General features: G+C 41.8%; 1 protein-coding gene across 1 annotated transcript; it reads left to right on the plus strand.

Annotated features, from left to right (window-relative positions):
- Positions 1-7: 7 nt before the first annotated feature.
- Positions 8-14,726, plus strand: fam162a (family with sequence similarity 162 member A). Its single transcript, XM_046293067.1, has 5 exons — positions 8-201; positions 3,410-3,547; positions 7,463-7,574; positions 10,355-10,463; positions 14,069-14,726. Exons 1-5 carry the CDS (start codon positions 159-161, stop codon positions 14,180-14,182), a joined length of 516 nt encoding a protein of 171 aa, XP_046149023.1. The 5' UTR covers positions 8-158; the 3' UTR covers positions 14,183-14,726.
- Positions 14,727-15,669: the final 943 nt, after the last annotated feature.

The raw sequence follows: 15,669 nt of genomic DNA on the forward strand, positions 1-15,669 counted from the left end.
GAGCCTTCTCCACCCCCTTCGCGGTCGCAGTTATATATCTTGGGTCGTACGTGTATGGTGCTGCGTGACTTTCAACAGCTGAAGAGAGCTGTCGAATAACATTTTTTGTTACTTTTTCATGGCATAAAAAGGTCGCATCTTATTTAAGATCTTTTAACATGAACTTCATCAGACCCTACAATGCCCTTGGCACCACCATAGGTGAGTATGGCATGTCGGTGTTTGACCCGTTCTATATCTGGTTTGAAGAACATTATGGGACAACTATCACGTACGACAGACTGTCGAGAACCGTGATAGTTGGTTTGAGATTAGATATTCACCAGACATTTGGAGTTTCAAACTTTAAATAGCTCGTAAACGATTTGAAGTACAGTATTCAGGTTAGAACAAATGGTGTACAACATTGGACATTTCTTATTTTCCCGATTCCGACTTGAGTTTCAGTATCACACGGCATGGAGTAGGCACGGTCTAATGCAACTAGTTAGGCACCGTCAACAAATTGCATAATTAAAATTTTCAAATTTCAATCACTCTGGCCACTTCGAGAAAATTCAAACAACTTTAAACTGTTGTTGAACTGAAGGGAGGGACACATGCTGCACACCTTCTCGTTTTCCCATAAAGCACTTATACAATTATATCTGGAACTTTTTACAATTTCGGCATTCAAAATTTCACTTCAGCCATGTGACCTAGCAACCTCAGTATGTTGCGCACCCCTTTTTAATCTCCTTGACCATGTGACACACCCAAACCAACTTTGAACTGTTCAAATGGTAGGAACAAACAATACATAACCTTTGGTGTTCTGAAAAATGCATGAATGTCTTTGACCTTAATTTAGTTAGTTTTAGTTTGACTAATTTCAACAGCTTCTTGATCACATGACCTAGGCACAACAAACCAACATTAGATTGTTCACAGCTTAGGGAAATGCATTGCACACCCTCTGGTTTCCCATAAAGCGCTTGCACACTTTTATATAAATATTTGAAACATTACAATTTCTGTAGCTCTTCTAAGCTCTTACTTATACCATGATATTGTTGAATACTAATTTCTGATTGGCTGGAAGGGCATTCTAGAATGGACATTATAACCAGATATTGGGGCACCTTGCAATCATGATGCAATAATATACCAAAAGATGAGAAAGTATCAAATTTGCTTATAAATGAAGATCTCAGCGAAAATACATTTCTACCGTTAAATGTGTGCTTTCATATTGTTTTCTTTGGCAGCTGTAGTATAAGCGGGATAAACGCCTCAGTTCTGTACATTACCTTGGAAAAATTGACTCCAAGGGAGTAGAATGTTGGTGCTTATCTCTTAGATAAGGAGGCAAGTTGCACAAAATTTAGTCTGCACAGAAAATTATTCCAATATGTGTGTGTGTATACATGCAGGTCAAAAGCTTTAGAACACCTTCTCATTCAAGGGTTTTCCTTTTATTTGTACTATTTTTTTTACATTGTAGAATAATATTGAAGACATCAAAACTATGAAATAACACCTATGGAATCATAGTAACCAAAAAAGTGTTAAACAAATCGAAATATATTTGAGATTCTTCAGAGTAGCCAACCTTTGACTTTGACAGCTTTGCACACTCTTGGCTTTCTGTCAACCAGCTTCACCTGTAATGCTTTTCCAACAGTTTCTAGAAGGTGTTCCCACATGCTGAGCACTTGTTGGCTGCTTTTCCTTCACTCTGCGGCCCAACTCATCCCAAACCATCTCAATTTGGTTGAGGTTGGGGGATTGTGGAGGCCAGGTCATCTGATGCAGCACTCTATTACTCTCCTTCGTCAAATGGCCCTTACACAGCCTTGGAGGTGTGTTTGGGTCATTGTCCTGTTGAAAAACAAATGATACTCCCACGAAGCGCAAACCAGATGGAATGGTGTATCGCTGCAGAATAGTGTGGTAGCCATGCTGGTTAAGTGTGCATTGAATTCTAAATAAATCAGACCTTGTCACCAGCAGAGCACCATCACAACTACTCCTCCATGCTTAGACGGTGAGAACCACGCATGCGGAGATCATATGTTCACCTATTCTGCGTCTCACGAAGACACGGCGGTTGTAACCAAAAATCTCCAATTGTGCCTCCAGACCAAAGGACAAATTTCCAACGGGCCATTGCTTGTGTTTCTTGGCCCAAGGAAGTCTCTTTATTGGTGTCCTTTCTTTGCAGTAATTTTACCATGAAGACCTGAGTCACGCCTGAACAGTTGATGTGTCTGTTTACTTGAACGCTGAAGCATTTATTTGGGCTGCAATTTGAGGCTGGTAACTCTATAATTAGTCAGGATCGAGGGGAAATATAAAAGAGAAAGTACAGAGATCCTTGATGATAACCTGCTCCAGAGCACTCAGCCCCAGTCTGAATTCCTAAGGTTCACCTTCCAACAAGACAACGACCTTAAGCACACAGCTAAGACGATGTCGGAGTGGCTTCAGTTCCAGACAGGGCAGGTCAGAGAAGAAAACAGCAGGGATCTAGACAGCCACTGACCCGAGACAATCCTCAGGCCCAGCCTCAAGGGCTGTGTTCATGCCATCAAGAAAACCCTGCTAGGGTGATGGGCAGCTAGGCTAGTGTCTACGCCAAATGGCTCCTCAGACCCGGACTTAGTTGTTTGCGAGCTATTGACATGTGAAGATGGGAATATCGAATTTCAAAGCAACTTTTAACTGTGCAAGAGGTCGGTAAACTAGTGAACACAGAGCTCAGTAGAAATATGACACAATTTGTGGGTTTGGGTATGTTGTCACCTGCTGTTTGGATGTTCCTAGCTAATACCTGATTTATCTATTTAAAAAAAAATGTAATCCGGGCCTCCTGAGTGGCGCTGTGGTCTAAGGCAGTGCTGAGGCACCACTCAGGAGGACTGGTATTGGTTGTCAGTTCGGCAGTGTTTCCTCCGATCTTGTCTCTTCGCTGCAACTCTCCAACGGGCTCGGGAGAGGTGAAGGTCGAGTCGTGCGTCCTTCGAAACATGACCCATCAAACCGCTCTTCTTAACACCAGCCCGCTTAACCTGGAAGCCAGCTACACCAATGTGTCGGAGTAAACACCGGTCAACTGATGACTGAAGTCTGCCTGCTGGCGCCCGGCCCGCCACAAGGAGTAGCTGGAGTGCGTTGGGCCCAGTAAAGCCTCCTGGCCAAACCCTCCCTTAATCCAGACAACCCTAGGCCAATTGTGCGCTGCCCTATAGGACTCCCTGTGAAGGGAGGTTGTGACACAGCCTGGGCTCGAACTGGGTTCTGTAGTGATGAAGTGCTTTAGACTGCTGAGCTACTCTAGACTTACTCTTCTCATTGAAGCTGATGCTGCTCTCTTTCTGTTGTGGAGGTTAAAGGTCTCTTCTGACTGATTTGGTGGTCTCTCTCACAGGTCAATGGTGCAGACAGGGACAGATGGGGAGATGGAGCAGAGCTCTGGCTGAGCTGGGGGGACAGAGGAGGATGTGCAGTAAACCTCAGACAGGAAACCCAGAACCTCCGCCTGCAACACCTGCAGTCCCAGCACATGGTAAGCTGATTTAATGATTCTGTTCTCCAGCCTCTGACCCTGTCTGTTTTGTTCTCTAGCCTCTGACCCTGTCTGTTTTGTCCTCTAGCCTCTGACCCTGTCTGTTTTGTTCTCCAGCCTCTGACCCTGTCTGTTTTGTTCTCCAGCCTCTGACCCTGTCTGTTTTGTTCTCCAGCCTCTGACCCTGTCTGTTTTGTTCTCCAGCCTCTGACCCTGTCTGTTTTGTTCTCCAGCCTCTGACCCTGTCTGTTTTGTTTGCCTCTGACCCTGTCTGTTTTGTTCTCCAGCCTCTGACCCTGTCTGTTTTGTTCTCCAGCCTCTGACCCTGTCTGTTTTGTTCTCCAGCCTCTGACCCTGTCTGTTTTGTTCTCCAGCCTCTGACCCGGTCTGTTTTGTTCTCCAGCCTCTGACCCGGTCTGTTTTGTTCTCCAGCCTCTGACCCGGTCTGTTTTGTTCTCCAGCCTCTGACCCGGTCTGTTTTGTTCTCCAGCCTCTGACCCGGTCTGTTTTGTTCTCCAGCCTTTGGGCTGTGTGCTCAGTCAGGAAGTCATTCCAGAGTCTTTTTGTTCCCACTGGACCCACAGTACATAAAAAAATTAATACTTATGTGACGGAAGAGGTTCCTTCACAAGATACCACAGCTCGTCATGTCAACATCAGCTGTGTACTGGAGTTATCTGTTAATAAATCACTGAGCCAACTCTTCATTCATATCTCAGTAATAATATCTTCATTAATCATCTCTCAGTCTAGTCTTAAGCCACAGGGGTGCCTGACATTTCGTAGCCATAAAAACTGGGAGAAAGTTCACTCCTGAGAATGAGGGACGGGATGTAACCACGTAGGTCGACGCTAACAGCCGGAGCGTGTGAAATGCAATGATTCCTAAATCTGAGTCTTAACTGTCTCTATTAGAGGTTGAATGATTAATCGGCATGGCCGACTCAATTAGGGCCGATGTAATGAACACTTGAAAATCGGTAATCAGCATTTTTGGATGCCCATTATGGACGATTACATTGCACTCCACGAGGAGACTGCGTGGCAGGCTTGACCACCTGTTACGCGAGTGCAGCAAGGGACCAAGTAAGTTGCTAGTTAGCATTAAACATATCTTATAACAATAAATCTTAACATAACTAATGATTAACTACACATGGTTGATATTACTAGTTTTACTAGCTTGTCCCTCTTGCAAATAATAAATACTGTGCCTGATAATTTATCGAATCACAGCCTACCGCCAAACGGGGGATGATTTAACAAGCGTATTTTTGAAAAAAGCACTGTCATTGTACCTAACCATAAACATGAATGCCTTTCTTAAAATCAATACGCAAGTATATATTTTTAACTTGCATGTTAGGTTAAAAGAAATTCATGTTAGCAGGCAATATTAACTAGAGAAATTCACTTCTCTTGCGTTCCGTGCAAACAGAGTGGAGTATATGCAGCAGTTTAGGCCGCCTGGCTTGTTGCGAACTGTGTGAAGACCATTTCTTCCTAACAAAGACCGTAATTAATTTGCCAGAATTTTACATAATTATGACAACATTGAAGGTTGTGCAATGTAACAGCAATATTTAGACGTATGGATGCCACCCGTTCGCTAAAATATGGAACCATATTTCACTGACAGAATAGATATTATTATTATTATATTATTATTATTATTATTACATTTTGTTTTCAGAGTGATAGTTTCTGGATTTGACCATATTAATTACCAAAGGCTCGTATTTCTGTGCTTATTATAATTAAGTCTTATTTGATAGAGCAGTTTGACTGAGCGGTGGTAGGCAACAGCAGGCTCGTAAGCATGCATTCAAACAGCACTTGCCTGCGTTTGCCAGCAGCTCTTTGCAATGCTTGAAGCTCAGCTCTGTTTGACTTCAAGCCTATCAACTCCTGAGATTAGGCTGCAATACTATTGTGCCTATAAGAATATCTAATAGTCAAAGGTATATGAAATACAAATGATATAGAAAGAAATAGTCCTATAATAACTACAACCTAAAACTTCTTAACTGGAATATAGAAGACTCGTGTTAACCTGTTGCTTCGAGCAATCCTGTATCCGGGAGCGTATTTACAGCCTCAAGCTCATTACCATAACGCAACGTTACCTATTCATGAAAATCGCAAATTAAATGAAATAAATATTGGCTCACAAGCTTAGCCTTTTGTTAACACTGTCATCTCAGATTTTCAAAATATGCTTTTCAACCATAGCTACACAAGCATTTGTAAGAGTATTGATAGCTAGCATAGCATTAAGCCTAGCATTCAGCAGGCAACATTTTCACAAACAAGAAAAGCATTCAAATAAAATAATTTACATTTGAAGAACTTCAGATGTTTTCAATGAGGAGACTCAGTTAGATAGCAAATGTTCAGTTTTTCCCAAAATATAATTTGTGTAGGAGAAATCGCTCCGTTTTGTTCATCACGTTTGGCTAAGAAAAAACCCTTAAAATTCAGTCATTACAACGCTGAACTTTTTTCCAAATTAACTCCATAATATCGACAGAAACATGGAAAACGTTGTTTAGAATCAATCCTCAAGGTTTTTTTCACATATCTATTCGATGATAAGTCATTCGTGGCAGTTTGGTTTCTCCTCTGAACCAAATGGTAAAATACACACAGCTGGAGATTACGCAATAATTGCAACGGAGGATACCAACCGGAGCACCTGGTAAATGTAGTCTCTTATGGTCAATCTACCAATGATATGCCTACAAATACGTCACAATGCTGCAGACACCTTGGGGAAACGACAGAAAGTGTAGGCTCATTCCTTGCGCATTCACAGCCATATAAGGAGACATTGGAACAAAGCACATTCAAAATCTGGGGCATTTCCTGTTTGAAATTTCATATTGGTTTCGCCTGTAGCATCAGTTCTGTGGCACTCACAGATAATATCTTTGCAGATTTGGAAACGTCAGTGTTTTCTTTCCAAAGTTGTCAATTATATGCATAGTCAAGCATCTTTTCGTGACAAAATATCTTGTTTAAAACGGGAACGTTTTTTATCCATAAATTAAAAGAGCGCCCCCTATATCCAAGAAGTAAAAAGAAACCACCAGCTTTCACATATTCTGAGCAAGGAACTTAAACATTAGCTTTTTACATGGCACATATTGGACTTTTACTTTCTTCTTCAACACTTTTTGCATTATTTTTGCATTATTTTACACTCAAATTGAACATATTATTTATTTGAGGCTAAATAGATTTTTATTTACGTATTAAGTTCAAATAAGTTTTCATTTAGTGTTGTAATTGTCATTATTACAAAATATATATATATATATAGGCCGGTTTAATAGGTATGGGCTTTTTTTGGTCCTTCAATAAACGGAATCTGCGTTGAAAAAACATAATCGGTCGACCTCTAGTCTCTATACAATTAACTATAGCCCTGTCCAGGAGGTGTACATACAGTACATCAAGCTGACTTGCTACAGAAACAGGGGATGGGGTCCTGTCCTATGGGCTGTTCTGGCTCGGACAGGGCTTCCGGAGAATGGATTAAACTATTTACCCATTTAATAACCAGACCTTCATTCAAACTAGCTATGCTGAATTCATGATGCACAACCAAACTGCTGAAGTTTGTTGGTTGGGGCAAAACAGACAAGGTTGGTTTAGATAGACGACACGTAAACTACATTTCTTCAATGTTTATTGAAACATTAATACATTTGCATAATGAGTGAATTTTAGCCATATTGGCATAGACATCAGTCAAACACCTCAAAACAAGACATGGTATCAAGAACAAGCTAAAACGAGCCACCTAGTTTCCCCACGTGGCAGTTTCTTTTCATGTTGCTCGCTATCTGGCCATCCAGGATTACATGGTTTTCGTGACCTTGTCTGTGCATTGATTGTTGTGTCCTTTCCCAGATCCCCGTCCAGCCTTTAAACTCCCTGGCTACAGACCCTCTCCCATGGACCGGAGGATCCTGGTCTGGTCTGGACGCTTCAAGACCCCTGACCAGATCCCAGAGCAAGTGTCGTAAGTGGACACTTCCTGTTTACAAACAGACCTCCCAACACACCCGCCCCTGATTGGCTCTTAATAGTTCAAATGAGGTCTCTCTGCCTCTCTCACTCTTTCAGGTGTGTGTCTCTGTAGCAGGTAATGTTTTAAGTAATTGCTGTGGTTTGGGTTCCTGACATCTGAGAAATGATCTGCTGGTTTGATATGAAGCAGAAGTAGCACACTGGCACGTACGCACGCACACACACCCCTCTGTCCAATACACTTAATCACCCTCACAAGGATCCCTCTTTAACATGGTCACTCCAACAGGAAAACTCATGTAGTTTTGAAATGTCCTGAAATGTCCTGCCTGGTTATATATATTCCCCCCCAAGCAGACACACCGATGGCCCTGAACAAACTTTATTTGACTCAATGTAAACTGGAAACTACATATCCTGAGGCTGCATTCATTGTAGCTGGGGATTTTAACAAGGCTACTCTGGAAAAACAAGACTCCCTAAATTGTATCAACATATCGATTGCGCAACCAGGGCTGGTAAAACCCTGGATCATTGTTATTCCATCTTCCGTGACGCATATAAGGCCCTCCCCTGCCCTCCTTTCAGAAAAGCTGACCACGACTCCATTTGGTTGCTCCCTGCCTATAGACAGAAACTAAAACAAGCTCCCGCGCTCAGGTCTGTTCAATACTGGTCCGACCAATCTGATTCCACGTTTCAAGATTGCTTCGATCACGTGGATTGGGATGTGTTCCGCATTGCGTCAAATAACATTGATGAATACACTGATTCAGTTAGTGAGTTTATTAGCAAGTGCATCGATGATGTCGTACCCACAGCAACTATTAAAACATTCCCCAACCAGAAACCGTGGATTGATGGCAGCATTCGCGTGAAACTGAAAGCACAAACCACTGCTTTTAACCAGGGCAAGGTGACCAGAAATATGACCGAATAGGGTGTAGCTATTCCCTCCAAAACAATCAAACAAGCTAAGCGTCGCAATTCAACGGCTCAGACACGAGAGTTATGTGGCAGGGTCTTCCATCAATCGCAGATTACAAAAAGAAAACCAGCCCAGTCGCGGATCAGGATGTCTTGCTCCCAGGCAGACTAAACAACTTCTTTGCTCGCTTTGAGGACAATACAGTGCCACTGACACGGCCCGCTACAAAAACCTGCGGACTCTCCTTCACTGCAGCCGAGGTGAGTAAAACATTTAAACGTGTTAACCCTCGCAAGGCTGCAGGCCCAGGTGGCATCTCCAGCCACGTCCTCAGAGCATGCGCAGACCAGCTGGCTGGTGTGTTTACGGACATATTTAATCAAGCCTTATCCCAGTCTGCTGTTCCCACATGCTTCACGAGGGCCACCATTTTTCCTGTTCCCAAGAAAGCTAAGGTAACTGAGCTAAACGACTACCGCCCCGGAGCACTCACTTCCGTCATCATGAAGTGCTTTGAGAGACTAGTCAAGGACCATACCACCTCCACCCTACCTGACACCCTAGACCCACTCCAATTTGCTTACCGCCAAAATAGGTCCACAAACGACGCAATCTCAACCACACTGCACACTGCCCTAACCCACCTGGACAAGAGGAATACCTATGTGAGAATGCTATTCATCGACTACAGCTCAGCATTTAACACCACAGTACCCTCAACTCGTCATCAAGCTCAAGACCCTGGGTCTCGAACCCGCCCTGTGCAACTGGGTACTGGACTTCCTGACAGGCCACAAACTACCTGCCCTCCAGGACACCTACACCACCCGATGTCACAGGAAGGCCAAAAAGATAATCAAGGACAACAATCACCCGAGCCACTGCCTGTTCACCCCGCTATCATCCAGAAGGCGAGGTCAGTACAGGTGCATCAAAGCCGGGGCCGAGAGACGGGAAAAACAGCTTCTATCTCAAGGCCATCAGACTGTTAAAGAGCCACCACTAACATTGAGTGGCTGCTGCCAACATACTGACTCAACTCCAGCCACTTTAATAATGGAAAATTGATGTAATAAATGTATCACTAGCTAATTTAAACAATGCCACTTAATATAATGTTTACATACCCTACATTACTCATCTCATGTGTATATACTGTACTAGATACCATCTACTGCATCTTACCTACGCCGTGCTGTACCATCACTAATTCATATATCTTTAGGTACATATTCTTCATCCCTTTACACTTGTGTGTGTGTAAGGTAGTTGTTGTGATATTGTTACGTTAGATTACTCGTTGGTTATTACTGCGTTGTCGGAACTAGAAGCACAAGCATTTCGCTACACTCACATTAACATCTGCTAACCATGTGTATGTGACAAATTTGATTTGATTTTGCACACATCTAAAAGCAGCTTGGGATCTGGGCCAGCAGCCTTGCAAGGGTTAACGCACTTAAATGTCTTACTCACGTCGGCTGCGGAGAACGAGAGCCCACAGTCTTCGAGGGAGGGCTGTGTCTGTGGCACGGTTATCCTCAGAGGGTGACTGTATTGAGCTTGTCTGGGAGCAAGACTTCGGTGTCTGTGATGTGGTTTTCCCTTGGTAGTCCATCATAGTACAGAGACAAACATTGTGCCTGTTTGATTGTCTTGCGGAAGGAATAGCTACACTGTTTATATTCAACCATATTCCCAGTCACTTTGCTGGGGTTAAATGCTGTGGTTCGCCCTTTGTTTTGCTCAAACTTTTTTTTGTGTTTTTTTTCAATAGTCTGTGGGGACAACCTCCCCATATACACTTCATGATTAATTCAGTTCACCGTGTTTGTGTGTTGCAGGTTTGAGATGCTAGATGCAGCCAGGAACAGGGTGAGAGTGAAAGCGTGTTACGGGATGATTATTGCCACCATTGCAGCCTGCCTGTTAACTGTCATCCTGGGGAAGAGGGTGAGTATCATTACAGCCTGCCTGTTAACTGTCATCCTGGGGAAGAATGGGTATAAACCAAAGGTTGGTGATTTACTGCCCCCTGGAGTTACGAATGTTTGCTCAGCAGTATAATTCATTGTGATCCTTCCTTAACCCATAGGAAGTCCCACCCAGTTGTCTACTTCAGCCCATGCTAAAAATACTTTTGGTCACTAGAATCCTATATACATTTATATAGTGGGACATATAGCCCGGAATTCAATCCAATGCGATCGGATCATATAATTATAACTCTTATATATGTTCCACGTGGACGGGGGGAAATTTAGTTAAAAATAAGTGGTCATCCAGTAAACTAAGACAAAATCATTTATAACTTAATTTTTTTTCATTATAATATAGGTTCAGAAAATCCCCTTATTGTTTGGGATACCTTTAAATGTACCTTCAGAGGTCATTCAATTCAATATTCATCAATAATAAAAAAGCAGTTTCTGGCTAAAGAGACAAGACTAACAAGGGAAATGAACTAATAGTACAGGTAGAGAGCAACAAAACGATACTACAGAGATGCAAAATAAGGTAGAAGAAAAACAAAAAGAACTTGAGTAACTTATTCAAGAATGATCTAATGTAATCTATTACAAAAATAAAGCAAACTGGATGGAATATGGAGAAAAATGCTCACAATTCTTCCTGAATCTCCAATACAGGAACGCTAACAAAAATAATTTTCAGAAACTCGTTACTGAAGACTGAGTCATCTATGATTCTCAGAATTGTTTTAAGAGGAAGCTAATTATTTTAGGTAGTTCTCTTTCATCCCCTCCCACTGAATGAAGATTACGGTCAGGAATTCTTTCCAAATAATATTTTTAAAATTGAAAATCAACTAAAATGTACAGAAAGATGCGAAGGCCAAATTAGAGGAAAAAAACTGGGGGGAAAAAACTTGATAATATATCAAGTATTTTTTATATACTCCTATAGAAATGATAGTCTCAGGTACTCAGCAGGAAGGTCTGATTTCTCTATTAAAACAAGACCCAGATGGAAAATATAAAGACCCAGTCATCATGAAATATCTAAGCCAGGCCTAGTATTCATATTTTGAAGTCTATCTAAAAAACTGGAGGTCCCTTACACATGTTGTGATGCTAAAATGCACTCAGAATTAAAATGGTTTTACCAGGTATTGTTCATCCTGATCAGACAGGTTTTTTACATGGTCGATACATTGGAGATAATATACGACCACTACTAGAACATCATGAAACGTATAAGAAGCCAGGAATGGTATTTATAGTGGATTTTGAAAAGGCATTTGATAAAGTAAGACTGCATGTTATTTATAAATACCTGATTTGTAATTTATTTTTTAATGTCGGTAATTCTCTTTTTAAAATGGGTATTAATGATGTATAGCAATCCCAGGTGTAAAATGGTAAATAACGTCTACTTCTCAGTTTTGAATTGTCAAGAGGAGTTAACCTCTTACGTCCACCCGACACGCAGGCGTCCCATCTAGACATCTGGAAATGCAAATGCACTACGCTAAATGCTAATAGCACTCGTTAAAACACAAACTTTCATTAAAACACACATGCAGGGTACTGAATTAAAGCTACACTCGTTGTGAATCCAGCCAACAAGTCAGATTTTTAAAATGCTTTTCGGCGAAAGCATGAGAAGCTATTATCTGATAGCATGCAACACCCCGAAATATCCAAAAGGAGACGTAAACAGAATAATTAGTGTAGCCGGCGCTACACAAAACGCAGAAATAAAATATAAAACATTCATTACCCTAACCCTACTTCTGTAGCTCAGTTGGTAGAGCATGGCGCTTGTAACGCCAGGGTAGTGGGTTCGATCCCCGGGACCACCCATACGTAGAATGTATGCACACATGACTGTAAGTCGCTTTGGATAAAAGCGTCTGCTAAATGGCATATATTTTTTATATATATATTATATATATACAATGTTCTTTGTTGGCACTCCTAGATGTCCCATAATCACTATTGGGTCTTTTTTTCCGATTAAATCGGTCCATAAATATCGATCTATGAAGACTGTGTGATCAAGAAAAAAACAGCGTTTTATAACGCAACGTCATTTTTTAAAATAAAAAAAGTTGACGATAAACTTTCACAAAACACTTCGAAATACTTTTGTAATGCAACTTTAGGTATTAGTAAACGTTAATAATCTATCGAATTGATCACGGGGCGATGTATATTCAATAACTCCACGTCTTGAAATAATGTCCGGATATTTCAAGACCAAAACATCCTGTCGGAGACCGGAAGAAATGGGCTGTGTCTTGTTCGTTTGACCATGAAACAAAGCCCAGGCAAATGACAAGACTGGTGACATCGTGTGGAAACTATAGGAATTGGAATCTCGGCTCCAGGTAATTTGGTTTCCATTCAACAATACATGCAAGTGGCGCATTGATATATTTTCCAATTTTCAGTGATCAGATTTTCCTGCGCTTTTCGATGAAATGCACGTTCTGTTATAGTCACAGCCGTGATTTAACCAGTTTTAGAAATGTCAAGAGTGTTTTCTATCCACACATACTAATCATATGCATATACTATATTCCTGGCGTGAGTAGCAAGACGCTGAAATGTTGCGTGATTTTTTTTTTAACAGAATGTTCGAAAAAGTAGGGGGTAGGATCAACAGGTTAAACAAGGGTGTCCGCTGTCACCATCGTTATGGCCATCAAAATGATAGCTATTAAAATCAGATCCAATAACATTAGAGGATTTTAAATCCAAGGCTTAAAAACAGAGTTGTCCATGTATGCCGATGACTCTAGTTTTATATTAAGTCCATGAGCTAGATCCCTGCAATGTCTCCTTGAAGATCTAGATAACTTTTCTGGACTAAAACCTAATTATGGTAAGTGTACAATAATACGTATTGGATCCTTAAACTTTTACATTACCCTGCAGTTTACCTATAAAATGGGCTGATGGTGAAGTAGACCTACTTGGTATTCATAGCACAAAATATATAAATAAGCTCTCCACAATGAATTTCAATAGAAAACTTGTATAAATAGACATGATCCTGCAACCATGGAGAGGTTAATACCTGGATCTTTGAAGGAATGAGCATTACACTGAGGCCTGTACTCTGGAGCGGGATCGAGGTGGAGGGTCCCTCATGGTCGGGGGCGGTGTTTCACAGAATCATCGGACTCAGCTTGTTGTCATTTCAATTGATATCAGAGTGATTAGAGGGACGGTATAGTGCTGAGTACCAGAAAATTTGGTAGGCTACAAATGCCCATCCGCAGCGTCCGAGCTTGGAGAAGCCTAATTACCGTGACTAGAAAGGTCATGTGGCATCATACTGCCTTCATGACTCGTGACTGCCAGTGTGGCGGTAATATGGTTACTGCAACAGCCCTAATCCGTAATAAATACACTGGACAGCCAGCAATGCCCCTTTCTAAAAGTAATTTCCCTTACGTTCACGGAGTTTTCATAAATGCATAAATTGTCTGCTATAATGCGCCTGGAATTGAATCCCGGCAATCGTTTCGCTGCCCCAGGTGTGTGTGGTGAGAAGGATCGACTGACCAATTGTGTGTGTGTGTTCCCCAGGCTGCCGGCAGGCATGAGTCTCTAACAGCTCAGAACATGGAAAAGAAAGCAAGATGGAGGCAGGAGGCCAAGATGGAGAGGGAGGAGGCTGCTGCTGTTGAGAAGACTTCTTGAGGAAGACACCCTCCTGTGTCACTCTGGAAAAGCTCCCGCACTTGACTCTTCCTGTCTGTCATACTCGGTAGAGAGAGGACTCCTCGTGGATGAAACCCATTTTAGCATGGACATTGCCATAGAGGGCTTAAACCATTTTAAAGTAGTCAACTGAGTGGAGAGCAATTGGCCAATAAGACAATGTCCTACTTTAAAATGGAAATGGCCTCAATGGCACTGCTCATTCTGTCACATACGCTATAATGGCACAGATGCAAAGATGAGTCCTCTATCTACCTCTATGGTCACACTAAGAACTCCCCGACTGGACCAACAGTGGTTCTGCAGCTGCTGTACCCAGCTACTCAACCTCGATCTCTAGTACCATAGGACTATTTCCTCCGATCAGTAATTAGGATTTCAGTATAGTAGTTAACAGCCCATATTGCTCGCAGCTGTATTTATTTTATATGTCTGGTTCTTTGTTTTCTTAAGATAACCTCCAACCGATAAAGTTGTTTTTCCTTTTAAATTAATGGATTAAATATCAAAATGTCTCATTTAACTGGTGTCCTGTGTTTTTAGGGAGCCGATCTGTACTGTTAGGAGATGGAAGGAACTGCACACTGAGTCTATGGACACAAGTCTATATTTAATAGAAGCTGCACTTGGGTAAGAGGGTCTCACACACCGGGGAGAGATTCTGGATGACTTTCCAACCCATTATACAATAGAATGTACCTGCAAGTTGTTTTCTTGATCTAAGTGCATCAGCGCACAGTGTCTTGACCAATGGTTGGTCAGGATGAGAACTCTTCTCCTCTGGGTCCTTTCAAACAGACTGACCCGTCCGAACCATGTCGCGTACCCATATTTTGCAGGTGCAGCGAAATGCCTTTTTTTTTTTTTTGGCTCCAATAGTAATACTTAATATCAAGAAATATTAGAATGAGATATCAGTTTCCAGAATATAAATGGTGTGTGTATAGACTAGTTCTATAAGCTTGTGTGTGTAGACAGTAGTTTATTTAGGATGGTGTTATCCTATTCTCAGAACTTCTACTTATTCATGTCACTGATGGAGGTTTAAGAGGGTCTACACCAGAAGTTAATAGTAATCTGTAGGGGCCTGATGGCTTTGGAATGTATTGGGTGGGTGGGAGGAAGTTGCAGGATTGCTAGAGGGGATACACGGGTGGAGGTCTTTGGAATATGAGTGCTAGAGGGGATACACGGGTGGAGGTCTTTGGAATAGGAGTGCTGGAGGGGATACACGGGTGGAGGTCTTTGGATTAGGCATCAAGGGGGTTGCGGTCAGGTCAGATCACCTTAGGCTAATAAACCCTTATCGCTTTGTCTTCCTGTCGAACCATGAAACCTGTAAGGATTGGAGAAGAGTGCCTAAATTCGAGAACAAGTATTTGATACACTGCCGATTTTGCAGGTTTTCCTACTTACAAAGCATGTAGAGGTCTGTTATTTTTATCATAGGTACACTTCAACTGTGA

The sequence above is a fragment of the Oncorhynchus gorbuscha genome, linkage group LG12, assembly GCF_021184085.1.
Source record: "Oncorhynchus gorbuscha isolate QuinsamMale2020 ecotype Even-year linkage group LG12, OgorEven_v1.0, whole genome shotgun sequence".
Taxonomy (NCBI): Eukaryota; Metazoa; Chordata; class Actinopteri; order Salmoniformes; family Salmonidae; genus Oncorhynchus; species Oncorhynchus gorbuscha.